The sequence below is a fragment of the Leucopleurus acutus genome, assembly GCF_964270905.1.
Source record: "Leucopleurus acutus genome assembly, chromosome: 3".
Lineage (NCBI taxonomy): Eukaryota > Metazoa > Chordata > Mammalia > Artiodactyla > Delphinidae > Leucopleurus > Leucopleurus acutus.
Window position 1 is genome coordinate 119,357,051 of NC_139145.1, and position 27,274 is coordinate 119,384,324.

At 36.5% G+C, this 27,274-nt stretch overlaps 1 protein-coding gene across 1 annotated transcript in view; it reads right to left on the minus strand.

Moving 5' to 3' along the window:
• Window positions 1-27,274, minus strand: part of TNPO1 (transportin 1) — an 85,240-nt gene that overhangs the window by 50,371 nt on the left and 7,595 nt on the right. Inside the window, exon 2 of the mRNA XM_082836474.1 lies at window positions 1,286-1,399. Coding sequence (XP_082692600.1) covers window positions 1,286-1,399 — 114 coding nt within the window. The remainder of the gene's footprint in view (window positions 1-1,285; window positions 1,400-27,274) is intronic.

The window sequence follows — 27,274 nt, forward strand, 5'->3', positions numbered from 1 at the left end:
CAACAATGTTTCAAATACAAGCTCCAATACACCCCAAAACGACTATTCTTCCCTCAGTACTAGCAGTATACAAGCGAAATGGCTTAAAAAAAACCCAAACAAACCAAGTAGACCTAAATCATTAACACCTCCATTTTAAAATAAGCAGTATTAATTAACCAAAAGGCTAGATACTTACCTACTGAAAAGTTTTAAGTTACAGCAATGTACTACTTCTTTGAGAAACTTATTTACCAGAACTTCTCAAGTAACTGTATTTAACTTAACGTTTATAGTGTTTTAAATTTAAATACGTCCAAACTACGCCAAAAGAGCTTACTTACCAAATTCCATACTAAGCAATCTTCCGTTTATTAACAATAAAGAGTTGTTTTTTTTTTTTTTTGCAAACAGCAGACTTAAGTTTCCTAAACAATTAACTTCGTCTTAAAATAAGAGATAAAACGGTTATTTCTGATGGGGTGAATTTGTTTCCCTTATTGGATGCAGCAAGAGCTCTCCATTTGACCACAGTTTAGGGCACTACAGAAAGCACACAGTAGAGGTTTTGCTTCTTCTCTTAAGCCTTTCTGCCTCTAAATCCGTAGTAAAAGGACCAGCAAACTCGGTAAAGACTTGGTAATTGAGCAGACCGTCTTGAGCCAAAGATTTAAAAAGAAAATCTCACGTGGGAGGCAGGGAGCTCGCAACAGGTGTTGGCACGAACAGACCCGGGGTGAGGCCCGAGACCCCTCACTTCTTGGTTTCCAGCCCTTCCGGGCAAGGGCCTGGCAGAAACCCCAGGCCCAACACCCAGGCGGTTCAAACCCCGCGCCAGCTCCACCCCACTCAGGCCGCCGATCTCCGCCGCGCATACAGCGCTCTGCCCGCCGCCCCCTCCGCGCATTGTCTGGGCCGGGGCGTCGGTCGGGGGTCAGCGCCGGCACCCGTCTGCTCCGCTCTCCACCCCCGTCAGCCGGTCAGCAGCGGGCGGGGACGTGACGGGCGGCCGACTCACATGTCGCGATCGCGGGCGGCGGCCAGCAGCCCCCAGCCTCCAGCCTCCCGCGGGCCGGAAGCCGGCGGGCGCTGCGGAGCTCCGAACCGGAGGCACGAGGGCCGCGTGCGCGAGGCGGCGGGCAGGGGCGGCGGCGGGCGGGCCTCTCCTCACGGGCTGGCGGACGGAGGGCGGAGGGATCCGGGGAGCGGGAGGAGGGGGAGGGGCGGCGGGAGCTACCCGGCCGCCGAGAGCGGGCCCCGCGCAGGGCAAGCTGCGCGGGCGGCGGCGAGGCCTCGGAAAGGATACTTGTTGCACGGTTCTCTGGATGGTGGTGTCGGGGGACTGGGACTCCTTCAGCAGCTGCAGGATTTGCTGAAGCCCTTGCTCGTCAGGTTTCCACTCATACTCCATCTTGGTTTGCTGCAAATAAAGCCAGACACAGGAAGAGACGGAGCAAATGTTACTCCCCGTGCATAGGCCCGAGGGTTTCCCGCGCCAAGCACCCCCCTCCTCCCCGCAGAACGACCCCTGCGCTCCCCGGACGCCTCGGACCTGCCTGGGGCACCCGAAAGAAGTCTCGGACGGTGAAACCCGGGGAAACTGATCCTAGCAGCTCGGCCGCCAATGTCTGCTGCTGCTGCTGCCGCCGCGGCCGCCGAGCGCAAGGAGCCGACCAGACTGAGTCACCGCGAATTTGCAATCTGGCCCCTAGATCCGCTCACGGGAGCCCCCTGGGTCCTAGTGCCACGCAGTTTTCCCCAACCCAACTCTAGTTCCATCCAGATTATTACTGATTTAAGGGCTAATCAAAAAAATCAAGTCCTTATCAAAATCCCTGCGAAACACCTGAAGAGATCTGATTTTGGGTTTCAGTCATTTTAAGTTAACATGGTTAGTAATTAAGAATGACTGTAATAAGGAAAAAAGCCTGATAATTCCCGCGACAGCTGAACAATACCTGAGAAGAAATAAAAATGTTTACATTTCAGTTTGATATATAAAGCACTAAATACTAATATTTAGTCTAAAACATTAAAGATGCATTGCAATCACAACCCACACTTCGATAAACACTACATGTTGCATTCACATTTGCATAATTTGACCGAAAAAATGCATCCTTTCATAAACTTCAACTTTTGAACTCTTTATTAAGAGTTCTTTATTATAAACTCTTTATTAGTTTATTTCAGGTGAAATAAACTCCACCTGAAATAACTGCATTTCACAACTAATGACTTTGGGCTGAAGAAATACAAGAAAAATAACGCAATTTTACAACTGGATAGTGTTGAATTCTATTAACGTGTTTTCACATACATTTTCTCATTTTATTATCACTCCGACCGGAGGAAGCATTATTTGCCCCCATGTGGCAACTATGGAGCAAAAAGATCAGAGGAAATTACAACAGTTAATTAGTTAAGATTGGGAGGACAATATAGGTTTCTTAAACTACCATGAGTTGCATCTGCTACAATCAATGGACACTATCATATCAATGAGTTTCTTTAAAACTAAATGCTTAAACAGAAACAAAACTTAAGTATCAGGCATGAATTATTGTAAAAATCAAACTGAATTTTCTGAAGGAGAGGATTTTTTCATATGGATCTACTACTACTTGATGGTTTGACAGCTGAGTTTAGTCCCTTCCTAGCAGGGGTTAAAAAAAATTACCTGACCTTACAGTACCTCTCTAGTTAGCAGTGTTTTTCTGTTTTTAAAAAACCTTTTCCTCTCTCCTTCTTCACCTTTATTTTCTGTTTAATATCCTGTAATCTGGCTTTGCTTACTGAATTCTACCAACTTCCTAAATGATCCAACACCCAAACAAAACCCCCCAAAACAAAAATGATATCTGGACATAATATCTATTAATAATATTGTAGTGTTTTTATTCCAGTCTCCATTCTGTGTGTTTATATGTTTTATAATAATGGGATTGTCTTGTTTCTTGGCCAATTCCATATATCATTAAATATTAAAAGTATTTTTAAAAGAATTATTCCATTGTATCAACATGCCATAATTTTAATAAACTTTCAATTGATATAATATATACAATAACCTGTACAAATCATAAGCATACAAGTAGATGGATTTTTATAAAGTGAATACCTGTGTGACCAACATCCACATCAAGATAAAGATCATTACCAGTACCAAGGTTTCTCTTGTACCCATTCTCGGTCATCAACCCATGCCATAATCCCTATTATAATTTCTATCACTATAGACCTCTCCCCTTTCCCTCTTGACTTTTTTACTTCAGAAACTTCAAAAAAACTTTACAAAAACAATATTACAACAAATCAAACAACATGGTTGTACAAAATAGTTAATTCAATTTCATCACTAAGCTTACCTCCCTGACAGAATCAGTTTTAACAGTTTGATATGAATCCTTCTACACCTTTCTCTATTCTCAAACATACACATAGCTCTGGTTTGTTTTTTAGGATCATGCCACATACTACACTCTATTAACTAAAAACTTTAAAACACATAATATCGCATGGCCATCATTCCAGGCCACTACATATAGATTTAACTTTTCACTTTTTAATAGTTGCACATTGGTCTTTAGAATGGATAGAACATAACTTGTTCAACTATTTCCTGATTGGCTTCCAGGTTTCTTCTACTTTTTTGTGACTACAAACAACAAGGCAAAAAACATTCTTGTACTAATGTCCCCCTACCCAGTAATGGCAACCCAGTGCGATTATTAGGCCAAAAGTATGTGTATTTAAAAATTTCTAATAGTTATTACCAGGTTACTTTCCAAAAACAGTTGCAATCCACACTCACCAATAATATGTTTCCCATATATCCACCAGCACGTTCTTTTAATTTTGGTTAATCTAATGGGTGAACATTTTAAATTTCTCCTGTTCCTGGACGGGGGAGGGAGTGGGTGAAGAGGGGGTGAGGAACCTTAAAGTCTGAGCCTTAGTTATGAGTTGAGCTGCTACCATGCATATCCCACCTGTTGAGGTGACAACTGGATACCTACTTAACTCCTTAGCTGCCTTTCTGAAAAAGAAACTAATGCCAGGGGCCAAGAGCAGCCAAGTCCAAAAGATACCTTCATCATACCTATCCTGAGGATGGCTGCCCCATATCATTACCATGCTTCCTTCTTTATCCCTGCATCAAATAAACAGAAGTCTTTTTCTTTTTGAATAGCTTAGTATTAAGAACATTTAATGTGATCAGCCTGTGATGATGAGATAGGAAGAACTGAGATAAACTGTTCCCTCACACCTTACTCAAGTTATCTGGAACAAAAGGCTCTCAAAAATATTTGATTGTTAATTGCTTGATAAGAGATCTCAGGCCACTTTGAACTTCTATACCACATTTTTAAATTGTGGTAAAATATACATAATATAAAATTTAGCATTTTAACCATTTAAAGTGTACAGTTCAGTGGCATTAAGTACATTTTCATTGTTGTACAACCATTGCCACCTCTATCTCCAGAACTTACCGCATTTTAATAGCCATTAAAATTAGGAAGAATCTTATCCTAGGGTAGCCAGAGATATCCCAGGGTTATTCACATAATGTCTGAAGTACTTCAAGCTAACCAAGCACACCAGAATTATGAGGTAGAAATCGTTTACTTAAACAGTAAACTGCATCTATATTAATCAGAATATCAAGATTAATATTAAATTTTCTTAAAATAGTTACTATTCTTTTCATACATTGAAGACTCAGAAATGTTTCAGAAAAGGGAAACAGCACTTCAAATTTTTCTCTTTTAGAGTACACAAATCATGCTGATTGGCCCATGACATTCAATGGTAAGTCCCCGCTCCCCCACAAAAGGCATTTCAATAAGCCAAGACAGTTATTTGAACTATCTGTACAGAAGCTGGCACCAGAATAAAAAGCTTGCAAGAGGTAAGTTACTGTAAGATAACATCTTGGCCTTCAGAAGACTAAAACTTACTCTAGTCCTAAACTGTTAAGAACTTGAATTTACATTAAAAATTTGAATTTACTAGAGTTTATGAGAGATAAAGAACCCAGACTGGTTGAAGTAAAAATAAGGCAGACAGAAGGTCTGGACTCAACCAACCTAAATTTAAATCCTAGTTCTTTCACTTAGTAGCAGTGAAAACCTGGGCAAGTTAATTAATCTCTCTGAGCCTCAGTTTCCCAACTATAAAATGAGAACATACTGACTCTGTAATAGGATTATAGATACTTGCCTGGCATACAGTATGGTTTGAAATTTAGAGGCTGTGTTTGTTACATCAATCAATGATTTTCTGCTGCCTGCAAGATGAAATCTAACTTCTTTTTCATGGAAGAGGCTCTTCATGATCTGGTCCATCACCTCCAGGGACAGCTTTATCTCTTACAACTCAACCTCCAACTTTTATGCTCCAGCAATACCAGCTGTGCCTCTCATACCTCTGAGCCTTTGAATAGGGACTTTCTGTCTGGAGTGAACTCTTTAAATTTGACCATTTGGCAAACTCCATCTCACTCTTCAGAGAGATGCTCCTCTACTCAGTTTCCAAGTATTTACTGAGAGTCTTTCTTGGCACTATGATTGGTACTGGATACTACTATTTCTCTTCTCTAACATTACTGTAGGACCTCCCCACAAGACTTAAGTATTTTTTTCATTACAAATCTATAGTTTATGGCTATTTCCATTTCACAAACTGTCATAATTATTTCCAGGTCTGTCTTAGCAACACATCATGTGTTCCTTGAGAGCAGTGACAGTATCTTTTTGCCCCTTTGAATCACTCTAGCAGAGGGATTCAATAAGTATTTGCTGAATAAATACTATTGTTGTTCATTACTCAAATACTATTATTGTCCATTAATTCAACTGAATAAATATTAAGCTGAGCAACTACCATGTACTCAGTGAGCATTAGAGATTCAAAGGTAAGTAAAATACTGTTCTTGCCCTAAGTTCTCATTTAGTGACAGAGACAGATGCACTACCTATGAATGAAGTATGTGATTGAAGTGCAATAGGAAAAAAAAGAAAATATTTTGCCAGGAAGAAAGACGTGCTTTTCTCCCATATGCTTCAGAGTCTTTCTTCTCTCCTAATTTCAATTAAATTCAAACAAATATTTACTGAGCAGTCAAATGTTTCCACCTGTATGGTGAATCACCATGAATGTGATAAATGTTGCCATCAGTGACATGATTTCCCAAAATGGTGAACAATTCTTGGTAGAGTTCCAAGCAAAACAAGGTACAATCTTCCTTCAATAATACAGTAGTTTTATTCCTGGAAAACTCAACATTTAATTAAAATCCTGCAAAAAATTCCATGTGCATATGTGAAACTAAGTTAGACTCTAGGCTCTGACAGCTATGAACAGATTTTTTTCACCTATGTAACTCCCTAATGGGACATTCAAAAGTCATTCAGGGCTCCAGACAATTCTTAATGATGAACATCTAGTACCCCTCAGCTCCACCTACTAAGTGGCAAGAGCACCTCCCAATTACTAGGACATTCCCCTCCCCCCTCAGAGAGTGGCACTGCCTCAGTGGAGAATGACTGTGGTAGGGGATAGTACCAGGGGCTGTGGGGACATTATGCTAACCCAGTTAAGAAGTCAGGAAAGGACTTCCTTGAGGAAGTGACTTTTTACCTGAGATCTAATAGGACTTACTAAAAAGTGAAAGTGAGAGGAAGGCAGGGCTAGGAAGACCACACAGACTATGTTAGGAAGTTTGACTCAAACCCATGACTCAAACCCAACTAACCGGGTTCCAGGGTCCAGTCTCTAAGCCCCTGATAAACTGCCTTTTAAACAGAAACATCAATTTCTGTAAACTGGGAAACTAATCATAAAGAAAACCATTTGTATACTAAAGAAATAAGATGTATTTGATACCTTTGTAGTGAGGTAGAAAAGTAAAAATCGTATTTCACTATTATAAAAATTATAATAGATCTAAAAAAGCAGTATGTATACAGTGTGAAAATATAATAAAAATGAGATATTTCAAGCATTGAGTTCAAAACATTCTAAATATGATCTTCACAACATCCCCTTCTTGTAAGTAGGTGGCAAGTATTATCTTCATTTGACAAGCAGATAAATCAAAATACAGCTTAAGTCATCTGCTGAATCATTTGCTGAATGTGAATCAGATCTTCCAAAATAAAATGTCTCTTACACTGGTTTTTTACAAAAAGATGTTATGATGAACAAGAATGAAAAAAAAATCAGAGATGTCTAGAGGGCTAAAAAGAGCATGCTATTTTTTTAAAAGTTATTTAATAAAACTTTTATAAGAAATTGAACCAAAATTCAGGTATGAAGGGAAAGAAGGGAAAGTCTAAAGGCAGATGATTATTAGTAACTTTTTAAAAATGAGTTTTTTTTTAATGTCAAAGAATGAAAATGTCGACAGGCTTGCTAAATAGTAGATATCAGTAGAACTAGAAGGTTCTTCAAGAGATTCTATAAAGTAATCAGAGATTAAGGATCAAACAAAAAAAGGGAGGAAAAAGCAAAAGCAACCATTGAGCCCAAGCTACTTGAGGAAATGAGCTCAACTAGATTAAAGGGCAGGGACCACAGCGTATGGATCCTCTGATGTTACATGGTGCTAGACACATAGTAGGTTTTACATTGTTCTTGACTGATTGATTAGGGTGATGGATCTCATTCACCACTTGGAAGAATTATGCTAAGAGGTTAAAATGATAATCCTCTGGCATCACAATTTATTGTCGTCTAAGAGCTGAAAGATTTACAGAAAAAAAAAGAAAATGAAAAATAAGTACTATGGAAAATTTAAATAAATGTATTCTTAGAGTGCCCTTTCAGGAAGACCTCTGAAGACGACTAGTCATGAGACTCAAGTGCTAAAGTTTACAAACATTTTTTTAAAAAGGCTAGTATCAAACTGAGCAGGTTACAAGAAGGAAAACTAGATCTCAAAACTCACTCCAATCTACAATCAGGTACTTCCTATATAATTCAGTTCATTAAATATTCACAGCAGCACTATGAGGTAGATATTAAACTCTACTTTATATTAACTGAGGTTGAAAGAGGTTAAGTAGCTTGCCCAGCCAGTACGTGGCAGATTGAGCATTGAAAACAACATCTGTGTAATTCCAAAGTCTGGACTGTGTCTAGTAAAAAAAAGCAACACTGTTAGCATTTATGGAGCACTTCTATGTGCCAGTTATTATACTAAGTGATTTAAATGCATGATCTCATTTAATTCCATGAGTAGGGACTACTATTACCTCCATTTCATAGAAGAGTAACAGGCTTAAAGAAAAGTTGAGTAATGTGTCCAAGGTCACAGAAATGGTAAAGAACAAAGGCAGGACTCAAGCTCAGATGCACCCAACTCCAGAGCCTGTGCACTGATTCATGCTGCCATATTATTCTCATTCTGCCACTTCCATGAACATGTGACTAATCCTTAACAGAACTCTTGGGTAGAGTTCATGGGTAGGCTTATCTTTTTCTTTCTATTCCATGCATCACCAAGAACTCAAAAGCTCTCTTATTTAAGGGTATCCATTCTTTAGTTCAGGTGTGATAACGGCACTTTGCTTTTCAGAATTCAAACTTCTTATTGTACATCAGAATAAAAAGCTGATAGGAGTAATACTTCCCATATATTTAACTTTTGGTCACATAATTTTCATCATCAAAACACCAATTGTCTGTTTATTTCTAAACAGATATAACTGTTTTAACTCTTTAATATCACAATTGGTCTCACTCTCCATGTACCTTAAGCTATGTAAACCAGTGGTTCTCAGCCCTGACTGGGCATTATACTCATTAGGGGCTTTAAAAAAATATGATGCCTGTTCCCTATGACCCCCACTGATTCAATGTAGGCGTGGAGCCTAGGCACCCGGGCATGGGTATGTTTAAACAACTCCCAGGTGGTTCTAATATACAGCCAGTTGAGACTCTTTGTATTAACTCAATAAATCTGCTCCTGGCAACTTTCATGAGTTTCTTACTCTAATGAGCAGCAGTGTCCTAGCTGTACCAGAAATGACAGAAAATAGAAGAAAGTGGAAGCAAATGCAGACTGTACTGATCAACATGGAAATATTCTAACCACTAGAAAAATGTCTTTGATGAAAACCAAAACATAAGAACATGCTGTTTAAAGTCACATCATAATTTGTACTACTTGGTAAGGACTGCATGTGTTGGAAGCTATTAAGTACAATGGTCATTTACTTCATTATTTATCAGTGACAGAGGCTGGGTAAGGAGTTGTACTTAGGTTCTTAGAAATGGAAACTTGGGAAAAGTCAAGATACGGGGGAACAACAAAAGTTGTTATATAAATTAAATACGTTAAGTAAATTATAAGTAAAACATACTAGACAATTATGGTCCTTGACCAGCCAAATACAATTTAAATTCATATATCAAATCAACTTATCTTGCAAGTAATAACCACATCTTTCTTCAGATGGCAATATTAAGACATTCATAAAATTGAAAGAAAACCTTTCTAAATAATAAGCCCACACATTAAATACAAATATACAAAATAAGTAAATTAGGTCCCTGATTCTTTTAGCATTGTAGCTTCATTAAAGAGCTTTACTAGAGATTTTCCCAATGCTACATTCAACTGACTATTCTCATTGAATGTGTCAACCATACTCTAACACAGTTGTCATTTCTGTGACATTGATTTAAGAAAAAATCCTCTTTTATTAACATGATTGTAAATTCCATTTCAGAATGTAAATTCCATTTCAGAATGTTCACTGATCATTGCCTAGTGGTTTCAGGTAAATACAGTGCTTAATAATTTTCAAAGTACTGTTACACTTTATCTATAATTTTCAAAACTAAACTGTGAGTTGAGGAAACAGTTTCAGTTATGTTAAGCAACTTGCCGAAAGTCAGTTGGTTAGTAAATGTTAAGACTTGGGTTAGATTGCTGAAAACTTCTCAAACTTGGGGAGAGAAATGAACATCCAGATCTCAAATAGGTTAAACCCTAAAAAGGGCTACATCAAGAATTTATCATTGTCTTAAGTCAAAAATAGAGAATTTTGAAAGCAGCAAGAGAACAGCAACTCTTCACATAAAAGGGAGCCCCCATAAGACTATGAGCAGATTTCTCAACAGAAACTTTGCAGGCCAGGAAAGAGTGGAATGACATATTCAAAATAATGAGAAAAAAAACCCCACCAAAACTTGTCAGCCAAGAATACTATACCCAGCAAAGTTGTCCTTCAGTAATGAAGGAGAAGGACTTCCCTGGTGGCACAGTGGTTAAGACTCCGCACTTCCAATACAGGGGGCCGGGGTTCAATCCCTGGTCTGGGAACTAGATCCCACATGCATGCCGCAACTAAGAGTTCTCATGCTGCAACTAAGAGTTCTCATGCCACAACTAAGGATCCGGTGAGCCGCAACTAAGGAGCCCACGTGCCTCAACTAACCGGCAACCACAACTAAGGAGCCCTTAAGCCGCAACTAAGAAGCTTGCCTGATGCAACTAAGGAGCCCGCGAGCCACAAGTAAGGAGCCTGCCTGACACAGCTAAGACCTGACGCAACCAAATAAATAAATAAATATTAAAAAAAAAGAAAGAAAAAAGAAATTAAGGAGCGATAACGATGTTCCCAAACAAACAAAAGCTGAGGGATTTCATCACCACTAGATCTGCCTTACAAGAAATGATAAAAGAACATTCTTCAAGTTGTAAAGTAAAAGAATGCTAATTAACATCCTAAAACCATATAAATGTATAAAACTCACTGGTAGTGGTAAATATATTATGAAACACAGATTCTTTGACATTGTAATGGTTGTATTTAATTCACTTACAACTCTAGTTTAAAAGTTTAAAAAAAAAGTATTAAAAATAACCATAGCTACAATACTTTGATAATGGATAAGCAGTATAAAAATATGGATACTGTAACATCAATAACCTAAAATGTGATAGGGAGAGAAGTAGAAGTATAAAGTTTCTGTATGTTCTTGAAGTTGTTATCAGCTTAAAATAGGATGTTATAAGATATTTTATGTAAGCCTTATAGTTACCACAAAGGAAAAATCTGTAGTAAATGCACAAAAGATTATGATAAAGGATTCAAAGTATAACACTACAGAAAGTCATCAAATCACAAAGACAGCAAGAAAGGGTCAAAGGATCTACAAAACAGAAAACAATGATCAAAATGGCAACAGTGAGTCATTACCTATCAATAATTACCTTAAATGTAAATAGATTAAATTCTCCAATCGAAAGACAAAGAATGTTGGAAGAAATAATAAAAAAAAAGATACAATATGCTGCCTATAAGAGACTCACTTTATCTTTATGGACACACATAGATTGAGAGTGAAGGGATGGAAAAGATATTTCAAGCAAATTGTAACCAAAAGAAAGCAGGTGTAGCTATACTTATAGCAGACAAGATAGACTTTAAACTAAAAATGGTCTAAAGAGACAAAGAAGTTCATCATATTATGATAAAGGAATCAATCCATCAAAAACATATAACAATTGTAAACATTTATGTATCCAGCATTAGAGCACCTAAATATATAAAGCATATAATACCAGAACTAAAGGAAAAATAAACAGCAATACAATAATAGTTGGGGACTTTACTACTCCACTCTTACAGAGAATCGATAAGGAGACACTGGACTTGAATAACACTAGAGAGTAAATGGACATAAACAAATACAGAACATTCCACCCAACAGCAACAGAACACACATTCTTCTCAAGTGCACACGGAACACGTTCTAGGTTAGATCATATGTTAGGCAACTAAGTAAGTCTCAACAAATTCAAGACAGAAGTTATATCAAGTATCTTTTCTGATCACAATGGTATGAAAGTAGAAATCAATAACGGGGAAAGCTGGAAAATTCACAAATACACGGAAGTGAACACATTCCCGAACAACCAATGGATCAAAAAAGAAACTAGAAAAGGAATAAAAATATATCTTGAGACAAACTGAAATGGAAACACAACATACCAAAACTTATGAGATGCAGCAAAAGCAGCTCTAAGAGGAAAGTTTACAGCCATAACCACATACATCAAGAAAAATAAAGATATCAAATAAACAACTTTAGCTTATACCTCAAGGAAATAGGAAAAAGAAGAACAAACTAATCCCAAGTTTAGCAGAAGGGAGGAAATAACAAAAATTAAAGTAGAAATAAAGGAAATAGCGAAAAAGAAAATAATAGAGAAGATCAACAAAATCAAGGGTTGGTTCTTTGAAAAGATAAACAAAATTGACAAAAACCTTTAGCTAGCCTAACCAAGAGAGAACTCAAAATTATAAATGAAAGAGGAGACATTACAACTGATACCACAGAAATACAAAGGATCACAACAGATCACTATTATACACCAATAAATTGGACAAACAAGAACAGATAAATTACTAGAAACATATGACGTACCAAACTGAATGAAGAAATAGAAAATCTGAACAGACCAATAATGAGTAAGAAGACTGATAAGATTGAATCCCAACAAAGAATAGTTCAGGACCAGATAGTTTCACTGGTGAATTCTACCAAACATTTAAAGAAGAATTAATATCAATTCTATAACTCTTACAAAAAAATGAAGAGGAGGGAACACTTCCAACTGCATTTTACGAGGTAACAGCATTTCCTTGATAGCAAAGCCAAGTTAAGACACTAGAAGAAAACTATAAGCCAGTATCTCTGATGGATAAAGATGAAAAAATCTCAACAAATTACTAGCAAACCAAATTCAACAGCACATTCAAAAGATCATACACCATAATCAAGTGAGATTAATCCTTGGGATGAAAGGATGATTCAACACACACAAATCAATCTATGTGATACATCACATTAACAAAATGAAAGATATGAATCATATGATCATGTCAACAGAGGCAGAAAAAACATACAAAATTCAGTAACTGTTCCTGATAAAAACTCTCAACAAACTTGGTATAGAAGTGGTATAGAAGAAACATACCTCAACATAAAAAAGGCCATATATGGCAAACCCACAGGAAGCATCATACTCAATGGTAAAAGGTTGAAAACTTTTCCTGTAAGATCAGGAATAAGATAAGGGTGCCCATTCTTACTACTACGATTAACCACAATACCAAGTAACCACGCAAGATAAAAGTAGTAAAAGGCATCCAAATTAGAAAAGAAGTAAAATTGTCTCTGTTTGCTGATGGCATGATCTTACACATAGAAAATCCTAAGGATTCTATCAAAAAACTAAATGAATTCAGTAAAGTTACAGGATACAAAATCAACATACAAAAACCAGGTGCATTTCTATACACTAACAACAAATTATCTGGAATAAAAAACAGAACAGTTCCATTTACAATACCATCAAAGAGAATAATAAAATACTTAGCAATAAATTTAACCAAGGAGGTAAAAGGTCTGTACACTGAAAACTATAAAACTATGATGAAAGAAACTGAAGAAGAAACAAACAAATGGAAAGATATCCCATGTTCATGAAGTGGAAGAATTAATACTATTAAAATGTCCATAATACCCAAAGCCATCCAGAGATAATGCAATCTCTATCAAGATTCCAATGGCATTTTTTTTTTACAGAAATAGAAAAAACAATCCTAAAATTCATATGGAACCACAGAAGACCCTGAATAGCCAAAGCAATCCTGACAAAGAACAAAGCTAGAGGCATCACACTTCTTGATTTCAAACTATATTACAGAGCTAAAGCAATCAAAACAGTACTAGCATAAAAACCGACATACAGACCAATGGAAAAGAACTGAGAGCCCAGAAATAAACCCATGCACATGCAGTCAACCAATATTTGACAAGGGAGCCAAGGATACTCAGTGGGGAAAAGACAGTCTGTTCAATAAATGGTGCTGGGAAAACTGGATATTCACATGCAAAAGAATGAAACTGGACCACCTTCTCACTCCATTTACACGAATAAAATCAAAATGGATTAAAGACTTGAATGTAAGACCTGAAAACATACTTCTGGAAAACACAGGCAGTACCCTCTTTGACATCAGTCTTAGCAATATTTTCTTGGATCAGGCAAAGTAAATAAAAGCAAAAATAAACAAATGAGATTCATCAAACTAAATTCCTTTGGCATGAAAAGGCAGCCTACTGAATGGAAAATGGTATTTGCAAATGATGTATCTGATAAAGGGTTAATATCCAAAATATATAAAGAACTCATACAGCTCAACATCAAAAAAACCCAAACAACCCAATTAAAAAGTGGGCAGAAGACCTGAACAGACATTTTCCCAAAGACATACAGATGGCCAACAACACTGAAAAGATGCTCAACATCATTAATCATCAGGGAAATGCAAATCAAAACCACCATGAGATAACACCTCAAACCTGTTAGAATGGCTATTACCAAAAAGAACAGAGATAGCAAGTGCTGGTGAGGATGTGGAGAAAAGGGAACCTTTGTGCACTGCTGGTAGGAATTGAAATTGGTACAGCCACTATGGAAAATAGGATAGAGGTTCCTCAAAAAATTAAAAACAGAATTACTGTATGAGACAGCAATTCCACTTCTGGGTATATATTCAAAGGAGAGAAAAGCACGATGTCAAAGAGATATCTGTATCCTCATGTTCACTGCAGCATTATTTACAATAGCCAAGACATGGAACCAAGGTATATGTCCACTGATAGAAGAATGAATAAAGAAAATATGATACACACACACACACACACAGGAATATTATTTGGCTATAAAAAAGAAGAAAATCCTGTCATTTGTGACAACATGGATGAACCCTGAGAGCACGATGCCAAGTCAGATAGAGAAAGACAAGTGCTGTATGACTTGCTTATATGAGGAATAAAAAAACCCCTCAAACTCATAGAGAGCAGACGGGCAGTAGCCAGGGGCCAGGGGAGGGAGGAATGGGTGAAGGTGATCAAAGAGTACAAACTTCTAGTTTTAAGATGAATAAATTCTGGGGATGTAATGGGCAGTGTGGTGACTATAGTTAACAATACTGTATTATATATTTGAAAGTTGCTAAGACAATAAGTCTTAAAAGTTCTCACCCCACGTGCCCCAATTTTTTTTAACTTGTAACTACACGAGATGATGGATATGTTAACTAACCTTATTGCAGTAATCATTTCTCAATATATACATATATCAAGTCATTACGTTGTATATCTTAAACTTACACAATGTTATATGTCAATTATATCTCCATAAAGCTGGTAATATATAAAAAATAAATAAGACAGTTTTACTACTACTTCTACAAGAAAACAAAACACATTGGGTTGGAATGTATGTCTTTCTGGTCCAATGTTTCTTTTACTTCAAACTGCTTCTTTAATTCATAGTTCATAAAATATTAAACTATAATTAATTAAAAGAACAGCTTGTCTTAAAGTAACATCACTCTACACTGATTATTTACTTGATGGTTCATGTGTGGACATACATGCAAGATGGAGACAAATCTGTAGGTACCTTAGCAAGACTATAATAGCTCTTGCTAAAACGCTGGTAATGAATGATTAAAAACGTATCAGCACCAGGCAAGCTATTGATTATAGCTGCACTTACTGTATTTAAGATGATGGTAAAAAGGGCTATAATGCAAATAGCCAAGTTTCCCATATAACACATCTGAAATTATAAGTAAAAAAAAAAAAAAAAAAGGTATGATTCTCTATTTTAGTATCTACTTTAAAGTGAGACATGCCTGTATAGTTGATAGGGAGCTAAGCTGATAGTTCTTTGAAAAATTAGATAGCACATGGGGACAACCATTACAGATCATTTTGGTAACTACAAGTATACTGTTTCATTACAGTTAGATTCCTCTTAAAGTTCTGAAGTGAGAGGGCCCTATGAGTTTCTCATTCATGCCTAAAACTATCTTTGATTGTTAAAGTGTAATGGGCTGATTCAATATTTCACGTTCAATATTTCAACAGAAAAAGGAACATAGCACAATGCTCACTGGCCAGGGCTGAATTGGTAAAAGGGTCAGAGCAGTTTAGACAGGAAAACAGAAAGCTGATAAGTGGAAAGTAGTCAGTAGGCTGATTACCATTAGTTTTTATCTAATCTTTCCTTTGTTCATTGAAATCTCACTCACACATACAGGGGCATATATCATTCAGATTTCAGCTGTGGGAAGACAGACACAGCAGAAAAAACTCATGCAAGGAAATCAATTTTTATTCAACACAATGTTAGTGCCTGAGCTGAATACTGTTCTACACTATTTTTGTTGCTAAGCAGGAAGATAGAGGAAAAGCATGGGCTCCAGAGTCATACATACAATCTCAGTTCTCCCACTTGTCTCTTTTAGGAAAGTAGCTTAACTTTCAGAGCCATAGTTTAGTCATCTGCGAAATGGTATTGATGAGAAGATTAACTGAGAATGTAAAATGATGCAATAGTAGGTACTTAACGTTCAATCCCTTCACACTTCACCCCCCCCACTAAAATTATCATTAAGACACAGTTTTACTGATGATAGTTTGTATCGTCAGATAGAATTAAGATGAAGATTACTTAAATTATTTTTGTATGATCAAAGAATATGCAACAAAATGGGCTGCTGGACCTGTCATTTTTTTTTAATGACCTGTCATTTAAATGAGTTGATATTCTAAAGAAATAGAAAAATCAAAAGAGAAATATTGGAGGAATAGAGGAACAAAGAAAAGAACCAGAAATCAAGTGGTGAATATTAAATCAGATATAAGTGTAATCAGTCTGTAAAAATTTTATAAGGGTGAAAACTAAGTAGGTGATTAAGGGCAGTCTTTATTGTTTTATTACCATGACAAAGAAACAATGAGGCTCAACCAAGACTGACACATAAAAAAATTAATGAATATAAAACCTAGAAAAAAATGTGAGATGGTAAGGAAATCTGAGATTACACTAGACATAAAAGATAACACTAATCTCTTATACATACTAAGGAAGTGTTCAGTTTATAAGAATATACCCTTAAAAACTGAACCTTGGGTTGAAAAGCTTATTGTTATCTTATAAACAGAGACACTGAGTTATCTATCAGCCAACTAAATATCATGTTGTTATCACCATCCATCCCCCTCATCCCATGAAATTGGAATTTATCAATTCAAACTTTAACTGTAATTAGAAAATAGCGATCCCAACATCTTATCTCCAAAATGAAAACAGCATTAGACAACATCCCTATCTTGTTTTTTTAAAAATGGAGAAATCAAGACCCAGAAACCAACATTACAAATTAATTAAGAAAAATAATTTGATTTCTATTTTTAAAAACATAGTAACAACATCCAGTTCTATATTATAAGGTTCTTTCCCTCTTTGTTTTTGCATAGTGCACTGATTTTCTGATAATTGTCAGTAAAACCAAAGGCTCTTTCTAAAGGAAACTGAGTAGCCTACAGCCCATGTCTAACCAACGGTTCTAATGGCAAGGTTGATACTTTGTGATTGCATTTCCTAAATGCAATTAATTAAACCAGGATTGGGCACCCAACTCTCCACATGATGAATCCCAGCACAAACAGATAAGCTAAGTCAATTGAATTTCCTTTCTCAGAAATATAAACAGGAAGTACTAGGATCATTTAAGCATTTACCAGTTCTCAAAGCAGAAGCTAAAAGGTCACAATGTGGTAGGCAAGTGGCCATCATTCGATTCCACACACAGGACAAAATTATAAAGAGGCGGGAATTGTAAGCAAAAGCAGAAGAGAATGGACCAGCACAGAGAGGAAGCAAGGAAGCATTGAGCAAGATTACATGGTCCACCAGAGTGACAGTATCTGCTTCTTGGAGCTGCCTTGCTTCCAGATGGCTTTCTATTTCCACAAATGACTTTAAAAAAATAATAAATCTCTCCCTTTCTCTTAAGACAATCTGAATTAAGTTTTCTTCCTTGGAACCAGAAGCACTTAATCAGAATAGAAATAGTAAATAACTATTTGAATATATAATCACATAATTTTATATATATATAAAAATAAACTATTCCCAAAATGTATTTGCTTTAAGTAGAAGGAACTGAACTTTTTAGGGGAGTTCTCTCAGAACTGTAGGGCTCAGAACTAATGAAGGCTGATGACTATCATGTAAGTCAATTTCCTCAGACTGAACACCAGAGTAAATCTGAAAGCTGGCATGGAAGTCTCTGAGAGCTACTGAGCATAATGAATACACCCAGATGGGCAAAGAGCAAACTGAATAGGAAGAATAGAGAAAGCCAAGAACCAAGCCAGCTGCCAGTTCAGGTGTGCACCCTCTTTACAGACAAAAGAATTCCTTACACATCTACTTCTATTCCTCCTCTCCCTTCTCTTGCCTTTTCCAAATTATTACTTTGGTTCTGAGCACTGGCCATCACTGCCTCTGCTGCCATCAAGGGAAAAATAAATGCCTCAAATTCATTTTATTAACATTTATACTAATGGGATATGTAGGGACAGTAGTAACATACCCTCACTGTGATGCCAGCTTTTAGGTAATACTTGCTTCCCAAGACTCAGTTCACATCTCAAAGGACCTAAAACATCTCTTATCATGATTTCCAGGAGGCACCACTGTTTACAGATATGGTGGATAAACACACGCTTTATTTGAACAATTATAGAAGGGAGCTCCTAGCATATTTCAGCAATACAAACTTAGGCAATCCAACAAAACAGTAATACGGTTGGCCCTTTCTATCCACAGGTTCCACATGCCAGATGTGGAAGGCTATCTGTTCTACACCATTTTATATAAGAGATTTGAGCATTGTGCATTTTGGTACAGGTGGGGGTCTTGGAACCAATCCCCTGCAGATATCAAGGGACAACTGTACATTAATAACTTTACTTATGTGGAACACTAATTTAGAACCAATAGATAACACATGAAAGAAAAATTCACAAGAGGAAATACAACAGTAAACAAACATGGGAAAATGCTGAACCTTACTAGTAATCAATAAATGTAATAATGAAGTAATGTTTTTAGACTAATTAGCAAAGATAATTTTATAACAATATCCTATGCTGCTGAAGACATGATGAATCAACTCTAACAAATTACTGGTGGTAGTGTAAACTAATACAACCTACTGGAAATCAATTCAGCAATCTATATCAAGAGCTATTATCCATTTTTATACCCTTTGTCCTCATGATTATATTTCTGAGACTGCATCCTAAGAATCTTAATTACAGAAAAGAAAGCATTATTCTCAAAGATTTTAACCCAGGAGTATTTCTAATACAACAATAAATATATGGGTAACTAAAACAACATTCAACTGAAAAAAGATAGTTAATTTCTGTAATGACATGGAAAATGTTTATGATCAGAAAGTGAAAAAATGATAAAAAGTTGTATGTAGAGAACAATTATAGGGAATTCCTTAGCGGTCCAGTGGTTAGAACTCCGTGCTTTCACTGCTGAGGGCCCAAGTGTGGCCAAAAAAAAAAAAAAAGAGAGAGAACAATAACAAATATGTAAACAACATGTATAAAAAAAGACAATTATTAAATGAAAAAAACTGGAGGGAAACAATGAAAAGCTCACAATGTATTAGGATGTTAAGATTATGAGTCCTTTTTTCTTTTCTCTTAAAAAAAATTTTCAATATTGTGGTTATATTACCTTCATAATGAAAATAAATAATAAAAATCTCCAACAGTATAATTACTTTAAGTCATAAATAGGGCAGGAGAAAAGACCCCGGAGAACGTAACTATATTATGGTATGACGCTTGCTACTCGTAATAATGACAGAATTGTTAAAAAGTTTAAATTATACCTCTCCTGCTTTTTAAGAAGGTGTGAAACATAGTTTAGAAAGTTTTTTGTGAAAATGCTTAAAGGTTATGGTACTTAAAGTGTTAAGTTTTAGTTACAGAAAAGTGATGCACTTGCAGCAACTTTTTCCCAGATCATGCCATTAAAATGAGCAGACACAATGACATGAAGATAACATTGAAAATAAGAGTATCTTCATAGTACTGGGGAAAAACACATTCAACCTTTGGAAAGCAAAAGAACTGTACCAAACCTTATACTAGAAAACAGTAAATGAAAACTGTTTATTTAAGATTAAAAAATTCTTTTATGATCCCAGAGACCTAGTCTCAGAGAAAGGCTGTCCTGAGAATTAGAACACAGAAGTTTTATTTTTGCTTAGATAATGGGAATTATTTACAGATTCCATACTTGTGATTAGTTTTTTATTATGGTTTTAATATCTTAATACGTATGGAGATATTTTTTAACAGTGCTATAGTAACAAACTAACGTTGAGACATTTAAATGTAAAGATACACAAAAACAGTAAGCCTACTACAAAATTTACAACAAGAATACCATAATTCTTTAATATAAAAAAAATTTCAAGCATCTCTCATCAACTTCCTAATTTTTCAAAACATCGATACATAATTCTGGAAATATCATTTAAGAAAAAAATCAATAAATAGCTCAATTAAACCATACACTGAACTAGAAGAAAAAAAATCCCACAAAAATGTAAAAGCCAAAAGCAAATTAAAATGAATTTTACCTTAGAAAAGAGGATCTACAATTCTTCTACAACAGTTCTTGAGACTTCTGTACTAGTAAGTTCTATTGATTTTCCCAATAATTACAACTATAAATATTTTAAGCAAAAATTACTAATGAATAAGAAAATTTTGACTACAGAAATAAATAAATGACCATATACCACAAATAATTTAAATCTGTCATTTAGCATATACTGAACTGAAAAAGGCTGGAGTTCTAGTACTTTTCATTTTGTTAGTTATTTGTGTCATTTACTATTTCACTCTTTAAGAAAATAAATCATAAATCATTTAAGTAATTTAAAATTAAGATCTTCAGAAGTCAGTCAGACAGTTTACATGTGAAATCTAAAAAAATGGAACAAATGAACCTACTTACAAAACAGAAATTGAGTTACAGATGTAGAAAACAAACTTATGGTTACCAAGGGGGAAAGGGGGGAGAGGGATAAATTGGGAGATTGAGACTGACATATATACACTACTATATATAAAGTGTATAAACTAATAAGAACCTACTGAATAGCACAGGGAACTCTACTCAATACTCTATAATGACCTGTATGGGAAAAGAATCTAAAGAAGAGGGGATATATGTATATGTATAACTGAATTACTTTGCTGTACAGCAGAAACTAACAACATTGTAAGTCAACTATACTCCAATAAAAAAAAAAAGAAAGAAATAAAATTAAGATCTTTAGAAAATAAGTGAAAACTGTTTCATTTAAGATAAAAAAATTGTCTTAGAATCGTCCACAGATTCTTCTTAATATATTTTTCTGCCTAAGGAAGCTAATGTAATAACTAAGATAGGGTGGGAAAAAATGCTTACAAATTATAAATTGACACTAATGGTATAGCTCTGTGTGTCTATTTAGTCTATGAGATGGATACCATCCATGATCATACACTTATAACTGGTAGACACAGGAGTCTAATGAACTGCCTTAAAAGTATACACTATTTCTACTACACTAAACTGATTCTTAGAAAAATAAATTCATTTATTATTAAACAAATTTTTCCTAAATCATTTTCCTGCGGTAGGGTTGGGGACATAGAAAGCAAAATCTTTGTCTTAAGTCATATAATATTTCAATTTTAGAAAAAATGTCACAGGCCACTAATCCATATTATTTACAGTTAATAAAATACATAGTCTTCATTTAACTCTTCATTATATACTCTTACAGGAGTAATATGCATATTCTAGAAGGAAGAAACTCCAGAAATTAAATCAATAAGCAAACATTTATTCAGCACTTGTAATAAGCTGGATTTTATAGCTGGAAACTACAAATACAATAAAAGCCTGGAAGGAGAGAGATGAACTAGGAAATTCCTAAGATTTTTTTATGTTATTCAATCCAACAATTCAATATGTGGCTAAGGTATTTTGATAAACTTGATTCCAAAGCATTTGAGATGTATGGGAGTTTGTATCTCCCAATAAATAATAATTCCCAAATGATAATTTTAACTGAAATCACAATTTTGTCCTGGTTGCTGACAGGACAACTCTACTAGAATCTCACTGGTGAATGTGTAGATTCTGTTTTACAAATAAAAATACCTGCCGTGCACCTTATCAGCAAGTAACAACACCAACACAAAAGCCCCTAGCCCACTGGGATGTAAGGTTAAAATAAAGCTAGGCTTTTTATTAGAGCCTTTTCCTTTTTATGCTTCAACTTTTTATTTCTCTACTGGCTCTTAACCTTCCCCATCAAATTCCTACATGAAATCTTAAACTACTATACCACTCTCTTGATTCTGAGCTTACTACCTGTGCTAAAACAAGACTCCAGAAAAGCCTCCTACCTTTACAGTTTCTCCACCGTTTCATCCTTGACTTACGGTGGGGTGGTGTCAGACCAAGGGAAGGATGACATGTGGGGAGGCGAAACAGACACTTCAACTCCCAGCCGCAGTGTAACTTCATGGGACAAAGTGCCCAGGTCTTTAAGTCCTCTGTGCCACAATGAGCCAAAATAACATCAGGAAAAAAGGCGTGTCAGAGATCTGGGGCTCTTGTCTCAGTTCTTCTCTGCACAAAGAACTGGCTGGGCAATCCTGTACCAATCATTTACACTCATTTGGTTCATTTCCTCATTTATAAAGCAACTAAAGACCATGCTCCTTTTCAGCTTCTAGAAGCAAAACATTTAGTAAATAATGAGTCTGGTCATATTCTACATACAAAAGCCAGCCTTACTTCTTTTCTTTATACTTGCTACTGAAATTCTCCAAGTCTTCAGGGAAACTTGTGTTCAACTCAATTGTTCAAGTGTAGTTCTGGGACTACTAAATTACCTGAGTGAGAGCTTCATGTCATTTGATTCTTTCAGCAAATACTTGGGCTCCTGTGAAAGGGCACAGTACTGCACCAGGTTTAGGTCATTTCTTACCGAAGTTATTCAGTAGTAAGAACAATCTTTAGCTGAAAATGTTATGTACAAAAATTTTCATCACAACTTGGGTTTCTACCCAACAGAAGTCTTTACCCATTATCCCCTCAAAACTGTGTAACAGAAAACTGTGTAACAGAAAACTGTATAAAACATTATTGAACTAAAAATCCAATGGAGCATTCTAATTCCTGCTCTGGAGCATCTGTGGTTTCAATGATTCACTGTTTAATGCTCTTTTCCTAAATTAAGTCTCCTAATATTTTCTAATAAAGATTTGACAAGCAGCATTTTTTTTTTTTTCCTGGTACGCGGGCCTCTCACTGTTGTGGCCTCTCCCGTTGCGGAGCACAGGCTCCAGACGCACAGGGTCAGCGGCCGCGGCTCACGGGCCCAGCCGCTCCACGGCATGTGGGATCTTCCCAGACCAGGGCATGAACCCGTGTCCCCTGCATCGGCAGGCGGACTCTCAACCACTACACCACCAGGGAAGCCCAGACAAACAGCATTTTATGAGCTGAAACATATATCAGGACTCTTCAGTCCATGTCCATATATACTGTCAACTAAACTTTACCACAAAAGAATTAACCCAAGTACTTCATTTTACCTTTCTAAACAATCAGCAGCAGTAACTCTGAAAACATATCATTTATACTGAAGTCTGGTAAAATTTACATATGAAGTGTAAATATCTTCACTTTCCTTGTGCTTTCCTTCTGCCCTGATGCTCATCAAGGTGACATACTACACTCTGATCCACCATTACAAAGAGTTATAATCCAGATCTAGAAGTTTAAAATCATCCTTTTAATATAAGAATCAGTACCTCTGATCTATATATTTGACTTGTCTGCCCACTTCAAACATGGAATTTCAGATTTTTCCAAGCACTACATGGGAGGCACTGTTGTATAGAGCTTAAGAGTACAAACCCTGGAGTTCCTTGGCTTGACTTTGAGTTCTTGCTCTGCCACTTATTAGTCATGGAAAGAATCATTAACCTTTGATCTATAAAATGATATAATTAACAGTACTTCTATCTCCTGGGGCTGTTATGAGGAGAAAATGGCAAAGTTCCATTAAAAAAAAAAACTCTTTGTCTAAAAAGATGACAACTAAAAGCAGTATAAAACCCTAGACTGGATCCTGTACTGGAGGAAAAATGTTGTAAAGGATGTTACTGGGACAAGTGACAAAATTGTAATACAGATTGTAAAAAACTAAATTTCCTGAATTCGATAACTATATGTGCTTTCAGAAGAGAATATCCTGGCTCTTAAGATATACAGACTCAGGTTAAGGGGTAGAGGGGCAAGATGTAGGCAACCTACTCTCAAATGATCAAAAAAATAATTACTTGTGTATGGGGTGGGTGGGAAGAATGTGGCAAAACGTTAAAAATTGGTGGATCCAGGTAAGGGGTATATGGGAGTTCTCCCAATTATTCTCACAACTTTTCTCTAACTTTCAAATTATTTAAAAATATCTTTAAAAACCAGCTTTGACTCCATTTACCCTCCACTACTGCTCAATTTCTCAATTTCCCTTCCATTCACAGAAACATCTTGAAAGTTATGTACAGTCACCATGTCCCCCTCTTCACTGCACTCCTCAGAGACTGAGACTTTCTTGTTGCCAAACCCCATGATTTCTTCTTGGCCTCACCTTAATTTCTCCACAGTGCTGAAAATGGGCAACAATTCCTCCACCTGTCAGCCTGTGGCATCACATCTCCCTTGGTTCTCCTTTGACTTCACTGGCTGCTCTTTGTCGGTCTCCTTTGCTGGCTCTCCCACCCTTAAATATCCCAGGCACCTTTCTCCTATCTACATAATCTCATCCAGTTTGTGCCACTGAATAGCTCTCTGAATTTCAGACTCAAGTAACCAACACCTTATAAGACATATCCACTTGTTTGTTAAATGGGTATCTCAAACTTTGCTGACTAAAACAGAACTCTTGCCCATCCCAAATCTGTTCCTCCTCCAGTTGCCTATTATCACTAAATGCAGTTATTACGGTTCATCCAGTTGTTCAGGCCAAAATACCAAGGACTGATCCTTGATTTCTCTTATATTCCACATTTAAACCATCAGTCAGTACTGTCAAAATATGCCCTTAAAATATACCTTCAAAATATACTCTGAATCTGACCATTTCTCACCTTCTCCACTGTCTACCCCAGTCCAGATACCATTTTCTACAAAAGCATGGTCTACTACATTTGGTTTCCCAGCCTTCTCTTTTGTTCACTTACAGCCCCATTCTGAGACAAAGCAGCAAAAATGATCAAGTTAGAATTGGAATTAAATCATGTCTTCTCTCCATCAAAACCATCCAATGGTTTCTCATCACACTTAAAAATAAAACCTCATATTCTTACCATGGCCTACAAAATTGTTCCTAATGTGGGGTCCTCCCTACTAGCAGACTCTGCCCCCCCTTTTCCACTATGTTCCACACTAGTTTTCTTGCAGTTCCCTGATGTTGTTATGCTTCTTCCTACTTAAGAGCCTCACTTTTGCTTGTTCTTTCTTCAAATATTCATATTGCTCACTCCTTCTCATTCAGATTGCTGGCCAAATATGACCTTTAAGAAAGGCAATGTTCTCTTCCCTCTCTCTCCACTCCATTACTCTCTATTTCTTCTCATTGCTTTAGTCAGTACCTATTTTTCCCCCTTTCTCTTCATTAAAAGTATCTTTAAATGAAAAATTGATGTTACTGCTTCTTATCGTATAAAAAAAGTAAACAATACAGATGAAATTCAAGTTCTCTTCAAGTACCTCTCCTAATCCTGGTCTCCTCCCCAAAGGTACTCTAATATTCATTTGATGTGTATCCTTACAGAGCTGTTTTTTGCTCATTTAAATCGTATGTTTCTGTCGAAATAAAAAGAATTTTATTTCTGTTCTATAAAAACTCATCCAAAATATGCCTTAGCTTTCCTACTCATTGTATATATAGCTCTATTTTATACCATTACAAGCAATTCATTCATTCAACAAATATTTACTGAGTGCCTATATTCTAGGCACTGTTCTAGTTATTGCAAACAGAGCAATAAATAAAACAAAGATCTTTGCCGTCCTGGAGCTTATTCATGTGGGAGGAGAAAGACAATAAACAGAATATTTAGTGCTAACTTCCCTGCAAAGGCCCAGAAGGTAAATATTCTGGATTTTGCAGACCACCTTCAGGCCAAACAGTAAGAATAGTCTGTTGTATGTTCTCTGTTTTTGTTTTACAACCCTTAAAAAAATGTAAAAACCATTTTTAGCTCATAAGCTGTACAAAAACAGGCCACAGAGCAATGGAGCTCCAGCTTGCTGTTCCCTGCTATAGTGTGTTAGGTGGTGTGTGCTATGCACAAAGTAAAAAAGAATCCAGGATAAGGGGGATGGGGGGTTAGGATGCAGTATTAAACAGAGTGTTTAGAGAATGTGAGATCTGAGCAAAGACCTGGAGGTAAGGCCAGTGAGCAAGGAGGAAAAGTGGTAGTAGGAAATGAGGTCAGGGAAGTAAGGAGAAAGGGGCGTGGGCTGGGCAGACTATGTAGAGCCTTGCAATCTACTGTAAGGACTAGATTTTCTCTGAGTGAAAGGGGGAACCATTGCAGGGCTTTGAATAGAGGAGTGACAGAGACTATCTTAATTTGTGAAAGGTTTGCTCTGGCTACTACACTGAGGGAAGACTACTGGGAGGAGGGTAGGGTAGAATAGGGAGACCAGGTAGTAACCTATTTAAGTAATCCCGAGATACGATGGTTGTGGCTTGGACCAGGGTGGTGGCAGTGGAAAAGGTGAAGCATGGTAAGATTCTGGATATATTTTGATGATATAGAAAAAAACTGGTTGCCCTGAAGGAATGGATCTAAAGTGTCAAAGAAAAAGCAAAGTCAAGAACAACTCCAATATTTTAGCCTGAGGTACTGCGAGGATGGAGTTGCCATTGACAAACCAAAATAGGGAAATCTATGGGTAGAGTAGGTACTGGGGAGGAAGTTTAGGAGGTAAGTTTTGGACAAGCTGAGTTTGAGGCCTATTATGAGACATTTAGGTAGAGATGTTGAATAGGCAGTTGAACATGTAAGGAATTAGGGAGAGAGGCTAAAGATCTAAATTTGGGCATTGCTAGCATTTAGATGGTAATTAAAGCCATGAGACTGAATGAGATTACCAATGGACTGAGTATTTACGAAAAACAAAAAACAAGGATTGAGCTCTGGGGCTCTCCAACACTAAGAGGTCTGTGAGAAGAAAAGCAAAGGAGAATTACAAGGAAGCAGGCACTGAGGTAGGAGATAACCAAGGGTGTAA